The sequence below is a fragment of the Crocodylus siamensis genome, chromosome 1, assembly GCF_052110815.1.
Source record: "Crocodylus siamensis isolate JL-2025a chromosome 1, ASM5211081v1, whole genome shotgun sequence".
Classification (NCBI taxonomy): Eukaryota; Metazoa; Chordata; order Crocodylia; family Crocodylidae; genus Crocodylus; species Crocodylus siamensis.
This window is the reverse complement of record NC_143395.1, coordinates 3,098,763-3,116,117: the sequence shown is the minus strand read 5'-3', so window position 1 is coordinate 3,116,117 and position 17,355 is coordinate 3,098,763. Positions and strand designations below refer to the sequence as shown.

Sequence of the window (17,355 nt, the reverse complement as noted above, 5' to 3'; positions counted from 1 at the left end):
TGCCCGGGTCCTCCCTCCTCCCTTTTTTAAAGATGGGGACCATGTTGGCTATCTTCCAGTCAGCCAGCACCTGGCCCAAGCACCACGAGCACTCATAAAGCCATGCCAAGGGTCCTGCAATAACCCCAGCTAGCTCCCTCAACACCCTTAAGTGGAGAGCATCTGGACCCGCTGACTTGAACACGTCCAGCCCCTCCAGAAGCTCTCTAACCCGGTCCTCCCCAACCTGAGGTCTGGAGGCGTTCCCCTCGAGTCTGTCTGGCATCCCAGCGGGGAAGTCCCAGTCCCTGCACAAGAAAATGGAGGTGAAGAATTGGGTAAAGAGGTCTGCTTTCTCCTCTGGCGCAACCACCAGATTGCCCAGAGGATCTTGCAGAGGCCCAATGTTTCCTTTCCCGGTGCTTTCTTCATCCTCCCTATATATTTGAAAAAAGACTTTTTATTCGCTTTGATCTTGGACGCTAGTCCTAGCTCTATGTCCATCTTAGGTTTCCTGACATCCCCCCTGCAGGCCCTGAGTATCGTCTCCTTAAGGAACGACCACTCATCTTGGGCACTGAGCTCCCCTGCTCTCGAGAACCCCAGCGCCTCTCCCACTAATCTCAACTCACTGAAGTTGACCCTCTTGAAGTCTAGGGCTACCGCCTTGGGCACTGAGTTTTGGGGATCTAAATTTAGGATCTAGTTTTTGAAAATCTTGGACAGCAACTTAAGGTAGTGTTGCCTAGCTAATGCCTTTGCTAGGACTTGTCTATATTGTAGGAGTGTGGTTGAAATATGGTAGTGGTGGGGAAAGTCTAGTAGAAAGCAGGTAAAAGTGCTTATGCCAGTGCAGGATATTCCCTTTCAAGAATGAGAAGAAGCTTTTTCCATCAGTGCTAGGTGAAAAGTTTTGGAGAAACACTTGATTCACAAAAAAACGCCAGGTTCACTTCAACTGAAATTATCTAGGAGTTTGTGCCATATTCAGTAAAGTTTCAGATGGGGAGGTGGGGAAGGGGGAGGCAAAAGTCATGAAAATTCCCTTCAATCATTTTTTGAAGTGAACCATTTTTGAATGCTCGCAGCAACACAACATTGGGAGATTCACATTCACCACATCTAATTGTGGAGGTAGAAAGCTCCCAAAAGGGAGGAGCAGTGTTCCAGTTGACCCAAACCAGAAATTCGTTCACTTTTCCTTTTATAACCTGAACTGAAACAAGCAGTCATTCAAATGGTGTTAAGCCTGGAGCTTCGTGACAGTATAACTGAGCCTAAAGTACTAGTATATCTATGCTGGCAAAAAAACAAGCAAAAAAAAAATCACATCCCTAACCGATCTAGTTATATTGGTCTGAATCTTAAAAGAATAGAGTGGCCCTTCACCAATCCATTTGGGATTGTAGTAGTGAAATTTTGGGAAGCCCGTTCACCTGACAAAAAGGCAATCAGAGATTTCATGACCAAGAAAAGGTTAAACCAGATGGAAAATGGACAGAAACGTATTCCTGAAATGAGAACTTAATTCCACCGACACAGAAAGTGAAATCCAAGAGAAGCCAAGGCAAAAACCATCAGCATTTCACCCTTCTCCTCCCCTCTGGTTTTCCTCGCTGCAAGTTTTCCACCAATGTAATGGGCATGGCATTGCTCTGACTGATGTTCATGAAGCTTTGAATTGCTAAATGCTTCTGGGGGGGCTTTCAAAATCAATTTTAAAAGCATTATATGCACTAAGCAGTTGTTTTTAAAGCCAGTTAACATTTTTAATGCACAATTTCTTTTGTCCAAAAAAGTGGCCTTTTGGGGAAATATTGTTAAAAAAATTCTGATTTCATAGATTTCATAGACATTAGGGCTGGAAGGGACCTCGGGAGATCATCGAGTCCAGCCCCCTGCCCAAAGGGCAGGAAGTCAGCTGGGGTCATAGGATCCCAGCAAGATAAGCATCCAATTTACTCTTGAAGGTGTTCAATGTAGGCGTTTGAACCACCTCCACTGGCAGACCGTTCCAGACCTTGGGGGCTCGGACAGTAAAGAAATTCTTCCTTATGTCCAGCCTGAAACGGTCTTGCAGGAGTTTGTGACCGTTCGACCTCGTCATCCCTTGGGGCGCTCTGGTGAACAGATGTTCCCCCAGATCCTGGTGGTCACCCCTGATAAACTTGTAGGTGGCCATCAGATCCCCCCTGAGCCTGCGCTTTTCCAGGCTAAAGAGTCCCGTGGCTCTCAGCCTGTCATCGTAAGGTCTGTTTTCCTGACCTCTGATCATGCGCGTGGCTCTCCTCTGGACTCTCGCAAGCTTCTCCACATCCTTTTTGAATTGTGGAGCCCAAAACTGGACGCAGTACTCCAGCTGCGGCCTCACCAAGGCCGAGTACAAGGGGAGAATGACGTCCCGGGATTTGCTCGAGAAGCATCTATGGATGCACGCCAGCATTTTGGTCGCTTTACTAGCCGCAGCATCGCATTGCAGGCTCATGTTCATCTTGTGGTCAATGATGACCCCCAAGTCTCTTTCTTCTGTAGTGCTAACCAACGTAGCACTGCCGAGCCTATAAGGATGCTGCAGGTTTTTCCTCCCAAGGTGGAGACCCTTGCATTTTTCGGTGTTAAACACCATCAGGTTCTCGTCTGCCCATTTGCTGAGCTTGTCCAGGTCAGCCTGGATCACCCGCCTATCTTCTGGCGTGGATGCTTTGCCCCAAAGTTTGGTGTCATCGGCGAACTTGGCCAGTCCACTCCTAACTCCAATGTCCACATCATTAATGAAGATGTTGAACAGGATGGGTCCCAGGACAGAGCCTTGAGGGACCCCACTGGTCACAGGGCACCACGATGAGTGACTGCCATCAATCACAACCCTCTGGGTCTGACCACGGAGCCAGTTTCCCAGCCAGCGGATCGTGGTGGAGCCAAGGCCACAACTGGGCAGTTTGGCCAAGAGGTGATCATGGGATACCAGATCAAAAGCTTTTTTGAAGTCAAGATATATGACATCAACCTCTTCTCCCTTGTCCAGGTGATAGGTCACCTGGTCATAGAAGGAAATGAGATTGGTCTAACAAGACCTACCCGCAACAAACCCGTGCTGGCTATCCCTTAGGATATTAGCCTGGGCCAGTCCCTCAAGGATGGCCTCCTTAATAAACTTTTCTAGGATCTTCCCCAGGATAAAAGTCAGTCTAATGGGCCTGTAGTTAGCCGGATCCGCTCTCCTCCCTTTTTTGAAGATCGCCACCACATTGGCCTTCTTCCAGTCTTCGGGCACTACACCAGAGCGCCAGGAGTTCTCAAAGACCCATGCCAGGGGCTGGGCTATGACGCTCGCCAGCTCCTTGAGTACCCTGGGGTGCAGGTTGTCAGGGCCGGCTGACTTGAAGGTATCCAGCTTCTCAAGGTGTTCCTTCACGAGGTCAGCATTTATGGAGGGTAGGGGATCCCCCTCACCCGGATCTCCCTGTCCCATAGCAGGCATGGGCATCCCGTGTGACTGATGAAAGACTGACACAAAGTACCTATTTAATAGGTTGGCTTTTCCTGGGCGTCAGTTGTCAGTTGCCCCATCTGGTTTATCAGGGGTCCAACATTGCCCTTGCTTTTCCTCCGGCTCCCCACATATCTGAAAAAGGACTTTTTGTTGTCCTTGATGCCTGAAGCTAGTTGGAGTTCAGTTGCAGCCTTGGCTTTCCTGGTTTGCTCCCTGCAGGACTGGACCAGTGCAGAATAATCCTCCTTGGAGGTGAATCCCGTCCTCCATCCTTTGTAGGCTTTCCCTTTTGGCCACAGTAGGTCCGCTAGGTCCCTGGAGAGCCAGGAGGGCTGCTGTGCCTTCTTGCTGCCTTTCCTCCATGTTGGGATAGATTTAGCTTGTGCATTGAGGATCGCTTCCTTGAGAAGCAACCACTCTTCTTGAACTCCCATCTCCCTGGGGTCACGGTTCCTGAGGGCCTGACTGACTAGCCTCTTGAGCTTGTCAAAGTCGGCTTTTCTGAAGTCAAGGACTTCTGTGTTGCTGACTGACTTGCCAGCTTTACGGCGGATGGTGAAGGTGATCAACTCGTGGTCGCTGTCACCCAGCTTCCCATCAATCACTAGGCTGCCGATTAGGTCGTCCCCCGTAGCCAGTACCAGGTCGAGCAGCGCTTTGCCTCTCGTTGGCCCATAGACTTCTTGAGTCAGGTAGAGGTCATCCACGCACGAGAGAAAGCTTTGCACCCGCTCAGATTTAGCTGAGTGATCTTCCTAGGAGATATCCGGGTAATTGAAGTCACCCATGACAACCAAGGTCCTGGAGCAAGCGGCCTCAGTCAGTTCCCGGGCGAACTCCTGGTCAAGCTTGGGACTTTGAGTGGGAGGTCTGTAGTAGACTCCCACCATTGTGTCCCCTGTGCTGTATTCCCCACGAATTTTTACCCAGAGGGTCTCTAGCTGTCCATGCCGGTCGCCAACATCAGCTTGCAGGGACATGTAGTCTAGACATGTCTAGACACAAAAAGACACCCCCCTCCAGTCTCTGGTTTGGGGGTTTACTTTTTAATTCAAAATGTTTTGCAAGTTTTTTATTTGTTTTTTTAATTTATGTCTTCTTTCACCCCCCCCCCCTTTTTTTTAAATCTCTTTTGCACCAGAAGAAAAAGCAAGGAAAAAGAATAGAAACACACAAAATAGGGATAAGAAGCCAAGCGGGGGAAATTGAAATGCGTGGATTTGTTATTGCCCGCTCGCTCTTGATGTTAGCGTTCAAGCCTACTTGTTAGTTGATATATATGTGTGGGTGGGTGGGTGCATGCAGCTGTGTATAATTGGGTAGGTCACAAATGCAGGGTTACAACAGGATTAGCACTATTGAAAACATCTCTGTCCTTCATAAGACTTGGGGTGCGGGGATGCAAAGGAAAAAGAGACATATTTTTATACGGAAAACCAGTATGTCAACTCCTGACTCGGGGCCTCTTGGCCAGGCTGGGCTGCGTCACATTGGGGACCCAGGTTGTGTTTCGGATCTGGCTTTGCTGAACAACAGTCTGTAGTGGGAGCAGACTGAGCAAACCTTCTGGCTGATGAGGGAGCAGCGTTGCCAGGCTCAGAAGAGAGATCCTTGTCCCCTTTCCAGTGACCGGGAGCTAAATGGCTGCAATGCAAGGGACTGAAGTATTCTGGGCAGGGAAGCAAAGGAAAACAGTGGAAATATAATGGAGAATGGTGCCGACAGGTGGGGCCATTGGAGGGTTGATTCTTGAAAGCACTTTATTTCTTCCTAAACTCATCATATTTGCACATGTGGTATTTATATCCATGGGCGAATCTAGGATTTTGAAAAGGGGGTGGAGATGATGTGAGGCATCATCCCGTAGAACATAACACACATCTTTGGCCAGTGTGAGGGAGCGGCGACTAGGGGCGGCCGTGAACCCCCTAGCGCCGCCTACCGTCACTTTAGGGTGACGTAGCACCCTCAGAACCTCGCCCGCCACGACTTTGATGTTAAGATATATGATGTGGAGGCTGCCAGTTTCCCTAATGGACGGTCTTGTTAGTCGTCCCTATTCCCAGACTGGGGATTTAATAAGCGTCCTGCCTTAAGGGCAATGCGTGCCTCCAAGCCTCCCCCTTAGCACGCCCCAAGCCTCGCAGCTATTCCGGGGGACGCTTGTATGGTCCCTCGCCCCTCGGGTGCCCTTGTTCTCACACTCGGGCACCGGGGCTCTTCGCCCACCTGGCGCCTCCTTGGGTCGGGCCCCAATCTCTGGCCCGTTCCCCACGCCCTGGGCCTATCCCGCTGGCGCCCAGCCACTTGCTGGCGCCTCCTGTGTCGGCTCCACCAGCGCTGCTCACTACCGGCCCCCCCTGGGCCGGGTTCTAGCCGGCGCCTGGCTAATCGCCGGCTCGGTCCGAGTCTGGAGCACTCTCGCTGCCCTAACCTCAGCGCCCTTGGGCCGGCACGCTCCCGCCGCCCTAGCCTCGGCGCCCTTGGGCCGGCACGCTCCCTCTCCCGGATCTCGGCTCTCTCGCCGCCCTTGTCTCGGCGCCCTCGGGCCGGCTCGCTCTCGCCTGGCGCACTTGCCTTAGCTCTATCGCCGCCCTAGCCTCGGCGCCCTTGGGCCGGCGCTATCGCCGCCCTAGTCTCGGCGCCCTCGGGTGGCTAGCTAGGCCTGGCTATTCGGCCCCTCTCTGGGGCCTTGCCCCTCAGGGGCCACTACCGCGCTCCCTGCGCGTTGCCCCTTTGGGCTTTCCCCCTCCGGGGCCGACACGCCACGCGCCCCGCGCCCTGTCTCTGCCCCGCTCTCGGGCCTTGCCCTCCCGGGGCGGACTCCACGCCCCCGGCGCCCTGTCTCTGCCCCGCTCCGGGGCCTTGCCCTCTCGGGGCTGACTTCCGCGCCTCTGGCGCCCTGGCCCTGCCCCGCTCCGGGGCTAAACACCGCCCTTATGGGCTGGGGTCTATAACCCCGCACACTGCACCTCCCTGGCGCAATATAATGCCCAGCCGCACCGACACTAGTGCCCCGGCACTGTGCCTCAACTGGGCATTGGGAACCCCCAAGCTGTGGGGAAGCTCCCCTTGAGGCCTCCTCGCTCCCCTACAGCCTCCCCGGTCCTCCGGATGTAAACTATAACTTAACACTCAAGCCATCTGGCTATAACATAAGCAAAGGCTCCACACGCCTAACAACTCCAAGCCCCACCAGGGCTCTCAATCCTACCTCCAGTTAGGGCGATCCTGTTCCCTGCATCATTGCAGCCGGTTAGCGCGATGAAGTAGTAGCCACTAACCCCGGCCGCTCAGCTCAGCCGCAGAGCTCCTGCTCCTGCGGCAGCCAGAAGGGAACTGTGTGTCGGGCTCTGGCCTGAGCTGGTTATAAAGGCCTGGCCCTGCCCCCTTCCGGTCATGTGACCACCTGGTTGCCCCTGGCAACCAGGCACCTGAGCTGCCTGGGTGATTGGCAGCTCTGCCAATCAGCCTCAGAATCACGGGGCACCTCTGTGACTCCGTGACAGCCAGTAAAAAAGAAATGAGATGCTTTGCTAATTTGCTAGGGGCTTAGGGCTATATTGTTCCATTTCAAATTGAAGGAAAAACAAATATAACTTTATCAGAGTGTGCATTATCTGGCTATCACGTATATAAAAAATCCAACAAACCAGGCAAAAAAAAATCAAAATGCTATTGCATTAGTCCTGTGGTCATTAGAGTTAAATGTACATGGTTTTTTCAGATTCATAGCATAAAATGTAACTTTCGTTGAAAGTTATTTCTGCATCTGAGTGAATGTTTTTAGCTAAAGTTAGAAGCAGTCTGTAGTGCTGTTAAATAGGAGTTACATTACAGGAACAGCTACCCGACAGCAGAACGGCCAAAAAAGGATAACTTCAGTTGTGGGACATTAAGGCCATTAAAAAGGAGAGAGGGTTGTTAACACCTGTGGAATGAAGTGCTTAAAAGGAATCGGGTAGATTATAATGAGCCATGAAGTCAATTGAGTCTCTCACTGCTGCCTGAATAGAAATGCTGCTGCTACTGCTGCTGCTAGGCGGTTGATTTTAAACTTTGGGTGGACCAAGAATCAAAGCTCCCTTCCCCACCTCCCTGATCCACCCATTTATATCCAAGAAAACATGACAAACTACAACATGGCCTTGCAGCTGGACCCACACAGAGCTCCTGGCTTGTCCAGCAGGGGTCAAATTATTGAGGTTGAGGTCCAAATATCTTCAAGATCATTGAAATGCAGCCAGCTGTGGGGTGAGAGAGCATCAGCCAACCTGGGTGAGTGAAGAAAGTGCCAGTTTTGCTTGTGGGCTTATGCTCTCAAGTTTCAGTTTTTCATCTTGCGAGACTCCAGTCATTTTTCTGAATGTAGCAATCCCACATTGTGAAAACAAATGTAGTTATCACAGTGCATAAAAAATAACATTCCTGGAAACACTTTTTTTTTAAACAAAGGTTCCCTCTTTGCTACAATTGTACCCCACAACTCATTGGCTTTTTGCTTTTTCATAACAAACTTGGGCATGACACCAGCTGTATTAAGTTAATTACAAAGTGAACCCTTGTTAATCACAGCCTACAACACAGCTCACATGAGTGAATGCTCAGCACTGACTAATGCAGGCGTGATCAGCTGCCAGCCTATGGGCCAGAGGCTGCCTGCGAGGCCACGTCACATGGCCTGTGGCTCTCCCAAAATTTGGCATTGGGAGAGTGGTCGCAGCGTTAATTGCCACTTCCTGCTGCCAAACTCTGAAGTGTGCGGGGCCCAGCAGGATGGATGATGTGGCCCTTCTTGGTGGATCGCATCGGTGTGTGGTAGAGCTGGTGTGCAGCCACATCTGGCAGACAGGGTCGAGCTGGTGAGTGGCCAGATCTGGTGCATGAAATCAGGCTGTGCGTGGTGTCACACTGGCATGCGCGGGACCAACCCCATCTGCCAACTTTGCATGAATCTGACCCTTGGACTGGCCCTGCACCACTCATCTGGCTCAGGGGGCAGAAAGTTGAGTACCACTGGCCTGATATAAAATGGGACTAGATGACTTTTGGAGGTCCCTTCTAGCCCTTTTAGGGTGTTGATTTAACACACAGGAGGCTTCTATCCTCTTCCCTTCTCCACCACTAGTCAGTTGAGTGACTTTGGGCCAGCCCCTTCCCCTCTCTGCATCTCAGTGATGCCATCTGTAAAAGGGGCAGAGGGAGAATGACCTTCTGCATAAGGCACTTTGAAATCACTAGTTGGGTAGGGCGAGATTTGGTTTGATTTAGCTGCCTCCCAGCACAAGCTTGTCTCTTGGCTGGCCTGGGCAATTATAAATGAGTTCTCTCAATGTGCACATATTGAGGGGGTACAAACGGAGATCAGAGCGTGACCTTTACAGGTGTGATGCTCCTCCTGGGTTCCCATGGGAGTTAGCACCACCCTTTTCCTGCAGGGTCTGCAGAACGGCCACCTTGAACCGTTCAACGCTCCTACGGTCACCTGGTGATCGCCACCTTATCCAACAAAGAAAAGTCGCCAACCCAGCCTGCGTTCCTTTTTCCCTTGCCTTTTGTTTTCCAAGCCCTTATGGTTTCCGCTTGCAAACTTTGCCTGGTCACCCTGAAGGATAGACATTTTTCTTTTCCCCTTGAGCTCAGATCCTCAGATGTTGCCCTGGCTTCTTGCAGCTGGAGGCTTTATAAAACTTAGCAAAAAGACAGGCCAAAAAGGATGGAGAAAGTTGCAAGGAAGGGAATGGAGAACAGTGTCTTGAGCACAGAAACAGTCAGTGTCTAGTTGTGCAGATTGCCTGAGGCCTGTTGTGTTGGGGCTGAGCCCCCTCTGGCGGCTGTTCTGAGTCATTTTCTGCTTCCTCTTTTCCTCCTTTTTTTACGTGGGTGTTAATTACACGCCCAAACTCTTTTAGCCTGGCCCTGAGTGACAACACTGCGTGCTGACCGAGCGGGTCTGACTGAGGCTGGATACTTGCAGGTTCCCTTTTGGGAACTGGGGAGCAGCAGTATAGTGTGACCAGACATTCTCCTTTGCCCAAGATTTCCATTTCTCTTAGCACAGAGAAAGAGTTTAAAATCTCAACCAGTCTACATACATGGTGAAGTTATAGGTTATACTGAGACCACACGAAGGGCACTTGAAATGTGAATGTCTGCACGTTAAAGCTGAGCTGGTGCTCAAAGTTACGCCAGGTGAGGGGAGGGTTAATTCTGGGCCGTGCTGCGTAGCTTGGGTTAGGGTAACTTCAATTTGCTCCACCGAGATTAAATGAGCATTTTGCAGTCCTCCAGCATCCCAGGATGCACTGTTCCCAAACTCCCACTCTCCTCCTGGCCCTGAGCCAGGATATAGGCCAGGTGTCCTGGCTTATGGAATTGATTTATAGTTTCATAGTTTCTAGGTTCGGAAGGGACCTGAGCAGATCATCAAGTCCGACCCCCTGCCATGGCAGGAAAGAGTACTGGGGTCAAACGACCCTGGCAAGTTGTTCATCTAACCGCCTCTTAAACACCCCCAGGGTAGGAGCCAGCACCACTTCTCTTGGACGTTGGTTCCAGACCCTAGCCGCCCTGACCGTGAAGTCGCGCCTCCTGATGTCTAGTCTGAATCTCCCCTCTGCCAGCTTGTGACCGTTATTTCTAGTCACTCCTGGCAGTGCTCGGGGAACAGGGACTCCCCCAATGCCTGCTGGTCCCCTCTGACCAGTTTGTAGCAGGCCACTAGACCCCCCTCGGCCTTCTCTTGTGGCGGCTGAACAGGTTCAGGTCCCGTCGCCTCTCCTCGTAGGGCCTGCCCTGCTGCCCCTGACCATGCAAGTGGCCTCCTCTGGGCCCTCTCCATGCTGTCCACATCCCTCCTGAAGTGCGGCGCCCAGACCTGGACGCAGTCCTCCAGCTGCGGCCTGGCCAGTGCCGCACAGAGGGGGAGGATCACCTCCCTGGCCCTGCTCGAGATGCACCTGTGGATGCAGGACAAGGTGTGGTTGGCCTTCCTGACCGCGTCCCCACACTGCCGGCCCATGTTCATCTTGGCATCAGTGATGACCCCCAGATCCTTTTCCGCCTCTGCCCTGCCAAGAAGGGAGTTCCCCAGCCTGTGGGTATGGTGCCGGTTCTTCCTCCCCCGGTGCAGCACCTTGCCCTTGTCGGTGTTGAATCCCATCCTGTTCTCATCCGCCCACCCCTGTAACCTGTCTAGGTCCAATTGTAGCCTGTTGCTTCCTTCTAGTGTGCCCACATCCTCCCACATCCCCCGATATCTTAATACAGTCTACATCGGGGCAGGCAATTATTTTGGGTGGAGGGCCGCTTACTGAGTTTTGGCAAGCCATCTAGGGCCAAATGGCAGGCAGACAGGGTCAGACAAATATTTTTTTTCTAAATTTTTTAGGGGTCCCGCAGGCCCAACAGAATGGCTGGGCAGGCTACACCCAGCCCACGGCCCACATTTTGCCCACCCCTGGTCTATGCGCATCATGTAACTTCCCCCTATCTTTTTCCAAAACAATGCCATCTCCTGCCAGTAACTTAATTAAGCCTAACTAATTCAGACAACTAGGCTAGGTCCCCAAAACAGTTGTTCCTTCCCTTCCTTGAGATAATGTTTCCTTTTTGAAACTGCCACAGTTCTTTTTCTTTTCTGAATTCCCAAATCACTCCCTTCCAGGCATTGTTGCAGAACAGCTCTCAAGCATTTGGCTCAACTTACTTTTCAGCACTTCCCTTCCTACTTGGCTTTTTTTGATTGTCAGACCATCAAAGCGTACTCAGAACTTACTACAGAGCACCTCCAAGTCCATCAAAGTCATCCTTAAATTAGTATTTGGATTCCTTTCAGAGGGAATACAGATGCTTCTTAAGTTCACCATGCCAGGATTTTGGAATAAAAATATTAACTAGGGAAAAAAAATCTTTGAGATCACTTATTTAAAATTGCTTCAAGAGGCCTTGTCAGAATTTAAATGCTGATTATTTTTATGAAGTCTCCTAATAATAGAAATGTTAACAAATATAACATTAGCAAAAAATCATGGGAAGGAGTGTTTTATGTATGTGTGTACTTGCATTCAATATACATGTGCATATATGAAATGCCTGGATTGGAGGGGGGGGGAGTGTTTTATATATGTACATTGTGTGTGTGGTGATGTGTGTGTGTGTGTGTGTGTGTGGTGTTTTATATATGTGCATTTAGATGATACACACTTTCCCTTCACTATTTCCCCAAGACATTGCAGTATCGCTCTATGATATAACAGTCTGAACCTAATGACCAAAAATGACGCAGATTAGTCTATTTTTATTGAAATGAAAAAAAAAATTAAGAAAATCCACCACCATGCATTTTTATTATTAATCTTGAGGCAATTAATATTTTTCTTAAAACCCCTGCTCTGGCATTCCTGGCATTTCATAAGAGTCTCTGCTTTCGTATGAATTCAGGGAAAACTATAGAAAATTTCTAGCCTGGGTGGTCATAGAGGAAAGCTGGAAAACTTGACTTCAAGGACCGCAAGGACAATATCAGAAATCGAAACCTCATTAGAGATTTTGTAAATGTCCCTGTTGTCCTGTTTTTAAACTAAAAGCGTGGGTTTGGAGGGCCTAATTCATGAGTTTTGAGTGTTTGGGTAGGCAGTGCCAGGTGGGCCGTGTAGGAATGCCCCTGTTACCTGACATGCATGAGTGGTATAAAACAGGAGTGCCCCGGTCAGATCTAGACCCCCATCCAGGAGCAGGGCAAGGGGTGGCGCCGGTAAGCACTGTAGGTGCCTGATTTGCTAGGCCAGCTCAGAGAGCCTCAGGGATTAACGCATCCATCATTCATCCCACCACTGTCAAAATGTGTCCTCAGCAGGGCTCTGTACCCTGGAATGAGATGGTCGGCCTCTGTTCACCTGCCCCCAAATCCTTGACCTCTTCAGGGGCTGGAAGCTATGGCTCCAGGACCTGGATCTGGCCCATGGGCTGCGTCTTCAGCACCACTGGTATAGCAAGTCCTACCTCCCCCCATGGTAGATGCCAATATTGAAGGGCTCCAGTGCTCCAAGATCCTCAAAGTATCGTTTCTGAAGTGCATCTCTTGATATTTCCTTTTAATCTGACAGCATCTGCCTGGAAGCTGGGCTTTCATCCACTCTGACGTTCTGCTTTTAAAAGACAGATCCGTTTACCTGCCGCGTGTTTTCCTAATGATCCCAGCTGTTTGCATTTAAATGGTGTTTGGTTAAACGGCGGTCTTTGCCGCCTCATCTCTGAACCTACGGAAAAGTCATTGCGCCAGATCGGTAACATCCTCGCATCATTTTCGTGGCTGTTGACTTGGCGCTCCGCAGCGTGCAATTATAACGTCGTCTCAGGAGGGAGGAGGAGGAAAGGGAACCCTTTATTAAAGCCACAAATATTAGAAAGAAGGAGGTTAATTTCTTAGGAGGTGTCGTCTTTGTTAACAACAGTGGCGGGTGGCACATTTTATGTGCACGGATTCTCTCCTCTGTAATTGCTGCAGCCTAGTATTCTCACTGGTGGGAGTGGGGCCGTGCGTGTGCGGACTCACGAAACACCAGGCAGGGTAAAACAGAGCCCGATCAAGACAAGATTAGACTCAGGCATGGGACTGACAATCATTATTTAGCTTGTCCATAGAGGTATCCTAGAAAAGCGTTGCTCTGTCGCCTCCCTGGAAGGCAGGGCTCGGCCAACGTGTGTTTGCAGAGCCAGTGCAGTTCAGGCACAGGGTGCACAGATGCTCTCACGTGTAATACGGAGGGGTAGGTGGTGACAGAACAGAGGTGAAGCATATGAGAGGAAGTGTATGATAGAGGTGGAGCAAATGAGATGATGCTTCATCTCATTCCCAAACTCCACCAAGCCCTGAACGGCCTGGTCCCTGCCATGCTTTGCCCTGCAGTCTTTGCAGGCCGTGTACTTGCTTCTGAAAAGTGACTGGCTTCAGTCAGCTAAGGAAAATTAGGTCTGGTCTTGAAGAAGCTCTTGAAGAAGCTTCTAGTCAACAAAATTAAGGCTTCCCTGCCTTAAGAGGAGGAGAGGAGTCTGATTTATTCTCTTCCACATCTCATACCGGTGTCATCTCCAGGCTCTTTGTACATCAGCTCTACTCAATGGCAAGACTAGTATTGGTTGGGTGGGTTTCTCTCCCCCTTTTTTCCTTGGGAAAACGAGGTGAGGTATCAGTTTCTTATTTGAATGTAATTTTTTTGTGCTGGTGGTCAGGGCTCCTTGCACTTGGGGTTAGAAAGTGGTGGGGTTCAAGGCAGGTTGTAAGTCGGGTGTGAGTTGGTTTCGACCATCTGCAAATCTAAGAGCCCGTCAGCCCCTGTAGAGAGCACGCGTTGTCCTTGCTCAAGCTGCTCCCCTTGCCTGGGCCACGGGCTCACGTGACACGGTAGCTGGTGCCATTGTGCTGTTGTGCTACCGCTGACTCCTTCTTGGCTTGTCTTGCAGGTATATCCGAACCATGTACCTGGGGATCCAGAGCCAGCGGCAGAAGGAACACCAGCGGCGCTTCTACTGGGCTATGATGTACGAATATGCAGACGTAAACATGTTGCGCCTCCTGGAGACTTTCCTCGAGAGCGCCCCCCAACTGGTGCTACAGCTCTGCATTATGATCCAAAAGAACCGTGCAGAAACATTACCATGTAAGTGCCCCTCGCGCCCGCCCCGACCCCACACGCACTCCTTTGCTCAGTGGCCGATGGATGTTTTTGCCGACGGTCCACGCGGCCTCGGCCGTTGCGTAAGGTGATGCCTCTGTGTACAAAACTCCTTCCAGGTCCCTGCTGCGCTCGCTTGGTAAATCTCTGCTCCTTCAGCTAGAGAAAACGCTCCCAGCTGAGCCTCTGGGCTACCAACGAGGTCTAGAGGGCTGGTTACAAGGCTGGGAAAGAGGAGATCCTTGGTTGGCCTCCTGGCTCTGCTACTGGCTTCTTGGCAGCGGGTGAGTCAACAGAAGCCTTCTGCGCCTCAGTTTCCCCATCCGCGCAGATGGGACGGTTCATCCTCTTGGCCTCAGAGGGTTGCCATGAGGGCAACGTGGTCAATGGCTGTGCAGTGCTCTGTCTGCTCTAGCCCAGGCGAACTCCCTGAAAATCATCGTTGGCAATGAGGAAGGACATGCTGATGGGCATCACTCTTCTTGGGACAAGAGGAGGCAGCCACTGTATTGCCTCAGTTGCTGCTGTATGTCAGCCACTGGCAAATGCCGGTATGGCGTGCCAGGCGCTGTAGACGTATAGAGAAACCCACCTCAAACAGGAGCTTGCGGAGCCAGGGCCAAGGTAATTACTGCAATAAGCAAGGAAACACATTGCTAGGAGCCTTTAGCTTCCTGTGGCCATCTATGTCGGCTGCTCGGTCCTCCGAGGCAGTCTGCAGCCAGGCTTTACTGCCCACAGATGGGCTGTAGTCCCTGCCAACCTGCAGGCTCCTGCAGCCGGGAAAGCGCGGGCTGCTGCAAGCTTCTTCCAGCCGGCCTGCTACGCGAATGCACCGACTGCCGCCCACAGCCTGCGCTTTAGGACCGATGGGGATGTTTCAGAGCAACGGCCCTGCTTATTGGAGCTGACGTTCTGCGTGTAGGTGTCACTGCCTATTGGCATAGGTGCGACTATAGCCTGGCCCACTGCTACGTCCGTTGCTGAAGCAAGAGAGCCGTGCCTGGGTCCTGACAGTGCCAAAGGAGGCTCTGATCAGAGCTTGTCTCGCTCAGTCTTGTCATGGATGTGATGCTCATCCTCTTCCCTGAGCAAACAGGCCAGAGCCATCAGGATGCCAGCATACGCTTCCAGGTAGGGTTAGACACAGTGTCAGTGGGGAGTCACAGAGAGCCACAAAAAACTTCTGGCTGGAGGTTTACCGGGTCGAGTTTGCATCCTGGGCAGCAGACTTGTACCTGATGGGATTTACACCCCACGGCGCTGCAGTGAGGGCAGAGGGACTCGAGGTTGCGGCTGCACGGAGCAGACTGGGGGCAGGACGCTGCTGCAAGGGAAATCTTAGAAAGTTAGAAAGTTCGGGTTGGAAGGGACCTCAGGAGAAAGGTCACTGCCAGTAACCAGGTTAACCCTGCTTCAGTCTCGCAGCTGCTACCGACTCATTTGGCGATCCACAGGGCCAAGCCCTTAACTCAATGGTGGCTGCAGGTCCAGGGAAGGGTTAATGTGCTGATGAGGCAGATCTGACCGGGGCAAATCGAGGAGCTCCAGAGCTGACCCTGCCCCGCTCCAGCCAGGCTCAGCCGGGAGAAGGGGTCTGACTCCTGCTGCCGTCCTTGGCTGAGACCGGCTCCCCAGAGCACAGCGTGGCTAAAGCAGGCAGGAGCAGCTCCAGAGCCTCCCCCTTGCCCCCAGTTCAGGTGGACACAGTGGGGACAAGTGCAGCGGTGGGTGGGGGAGCAGGGAGAAGAGGACATGCCCCGGTGCATGGAGGGGAGGGGGTGGGGAGGGAAGATTGGAGGCAGCAGAGTAGTGGGGAGGGTGGGGAGGAAGAGTAGGCGCCATTGAGCAACGAGGGGAAAGGAGGGGACTTAGAAAAGTCCTCTGCTGCTGCTTCTGTAGCATCACTGTCCATGCCACTGCTTCTGGACGTGCAACTGGTGGTGACACCTCCCCTCATGGTCCCTCTCCTATGGGGAGACGGGGAGGCTGAGGGGGAAGGTCCTGCCCCCCACTCCTCTCCGCTCTGCCCTGAGCACCTGGAGGTCATGCCCTGGTCACCCATTCTTAATCCCATTATTGTTCCTGCTTCCACATCCTGCTACAGGTCTGCAAAGCTTTGGTTGTGATTTTTGGCTAATAGAAAATGTCAACGTTGAAAGTTCACCTGTCCCCAGCAAGATCTGCAACAAGACCTGGATAGGTTACAGGATGCGTTTCAATACTGGCAAGTGCAGGGTGCTGCACGTGGGCAGTAGAAACCAGAAGCACACTTATAGACTGGGAAACTCCCTTCTTGAGAGCACGGAGGCAGAAAGGGATCTTGGAGTCATTATTGACTCCAAGATGAACATGGGCCGACAATGCGAGGTCACAGTGGGCAGGGCTAACCGCACCTTGTCCTGCATCCACACGTGCATCTCGAGCAGGTCCAAGGAGGCGATCCTCCCCCTCCATGTGGCACTGGTCAGGCCGTAGCTGGAGTACCCGACTCCCATGATTATATGGTTCTATGATCCACTTCTGCATGGAGTTGGGCGAGAGACCAGCCGAGGGGTCCGGCGATCCTGGCATTCACCAGAGCGGTGGCAGCCCCAGCTTGAGCTTCCACACCCCTGTGTAAATGCCTGGAGCACTGGGCTATAGCCCCAGTCTCAGTGTCCTATCTGCGCAGCTCCATTTTGCATCAATAATTAAATGCCCATGGGGGAGAAGTTAGAGTCCTTTCAGGGGAAGCAGTGTAGATGCATCCCTCAGAACATGCCCGTACTAGATTAGGTAGGTGCCCAGTGGCCAAGAGGACTCATGGTAAAGGTGATCTCTTTTATTAGACAAACTAGATTTTTGCAAAAAAAAAAAAATTTTTAATTGCAAGCTTTTGGGCAACCTTCGTCAGACATCAGAGAACAGATTGTAAATGTTCTCCTGGGTAGAAGTGAAAGTTCAGGAGGACGTTTACAATCTGTTCTCTGATGCCTGAAGAAGGGTGTTTGTACCCAAAAGCTTGCAATTAAAGACATTTTTTGCAAAAATCTAGCTGGTCTAATAAAAAATATCGCCTCTACCATGAGTCCTGATTGCTTTTTCCTCCAGACCTAATACAGCTGCAACCTGCTTACCCGACACAGTGGCCAAGATGCTTTCATAGACAATTTCCATACTTGAGCTTCCTTGTAGATTCAGGATCAAGGGCCTTCTCTGAATGCG

General features: G+C 51.4%; 1 protein-coding gene across 1 annotated transcript in view; it reads left to right on the top strand.

The window, feature by feature from the left end:
* The window catches only part of XKR6 (XK related 6), a 314,024-nt gene that overhangs the window by 266,432 nt on the left and 30,237 nt on the right, over positions 1–17,355 (top strand). The window contains exon 2 of the mRNA XM_090027276.1: positions 13,937–14,133. Coding sequence (XP_089883402.1) covers positions 13,937–14,133 — 197 coding nt within the window. The remainder of the gene's footprint in view (positions 1–13,936; positions 14,134–17,355) is intronic.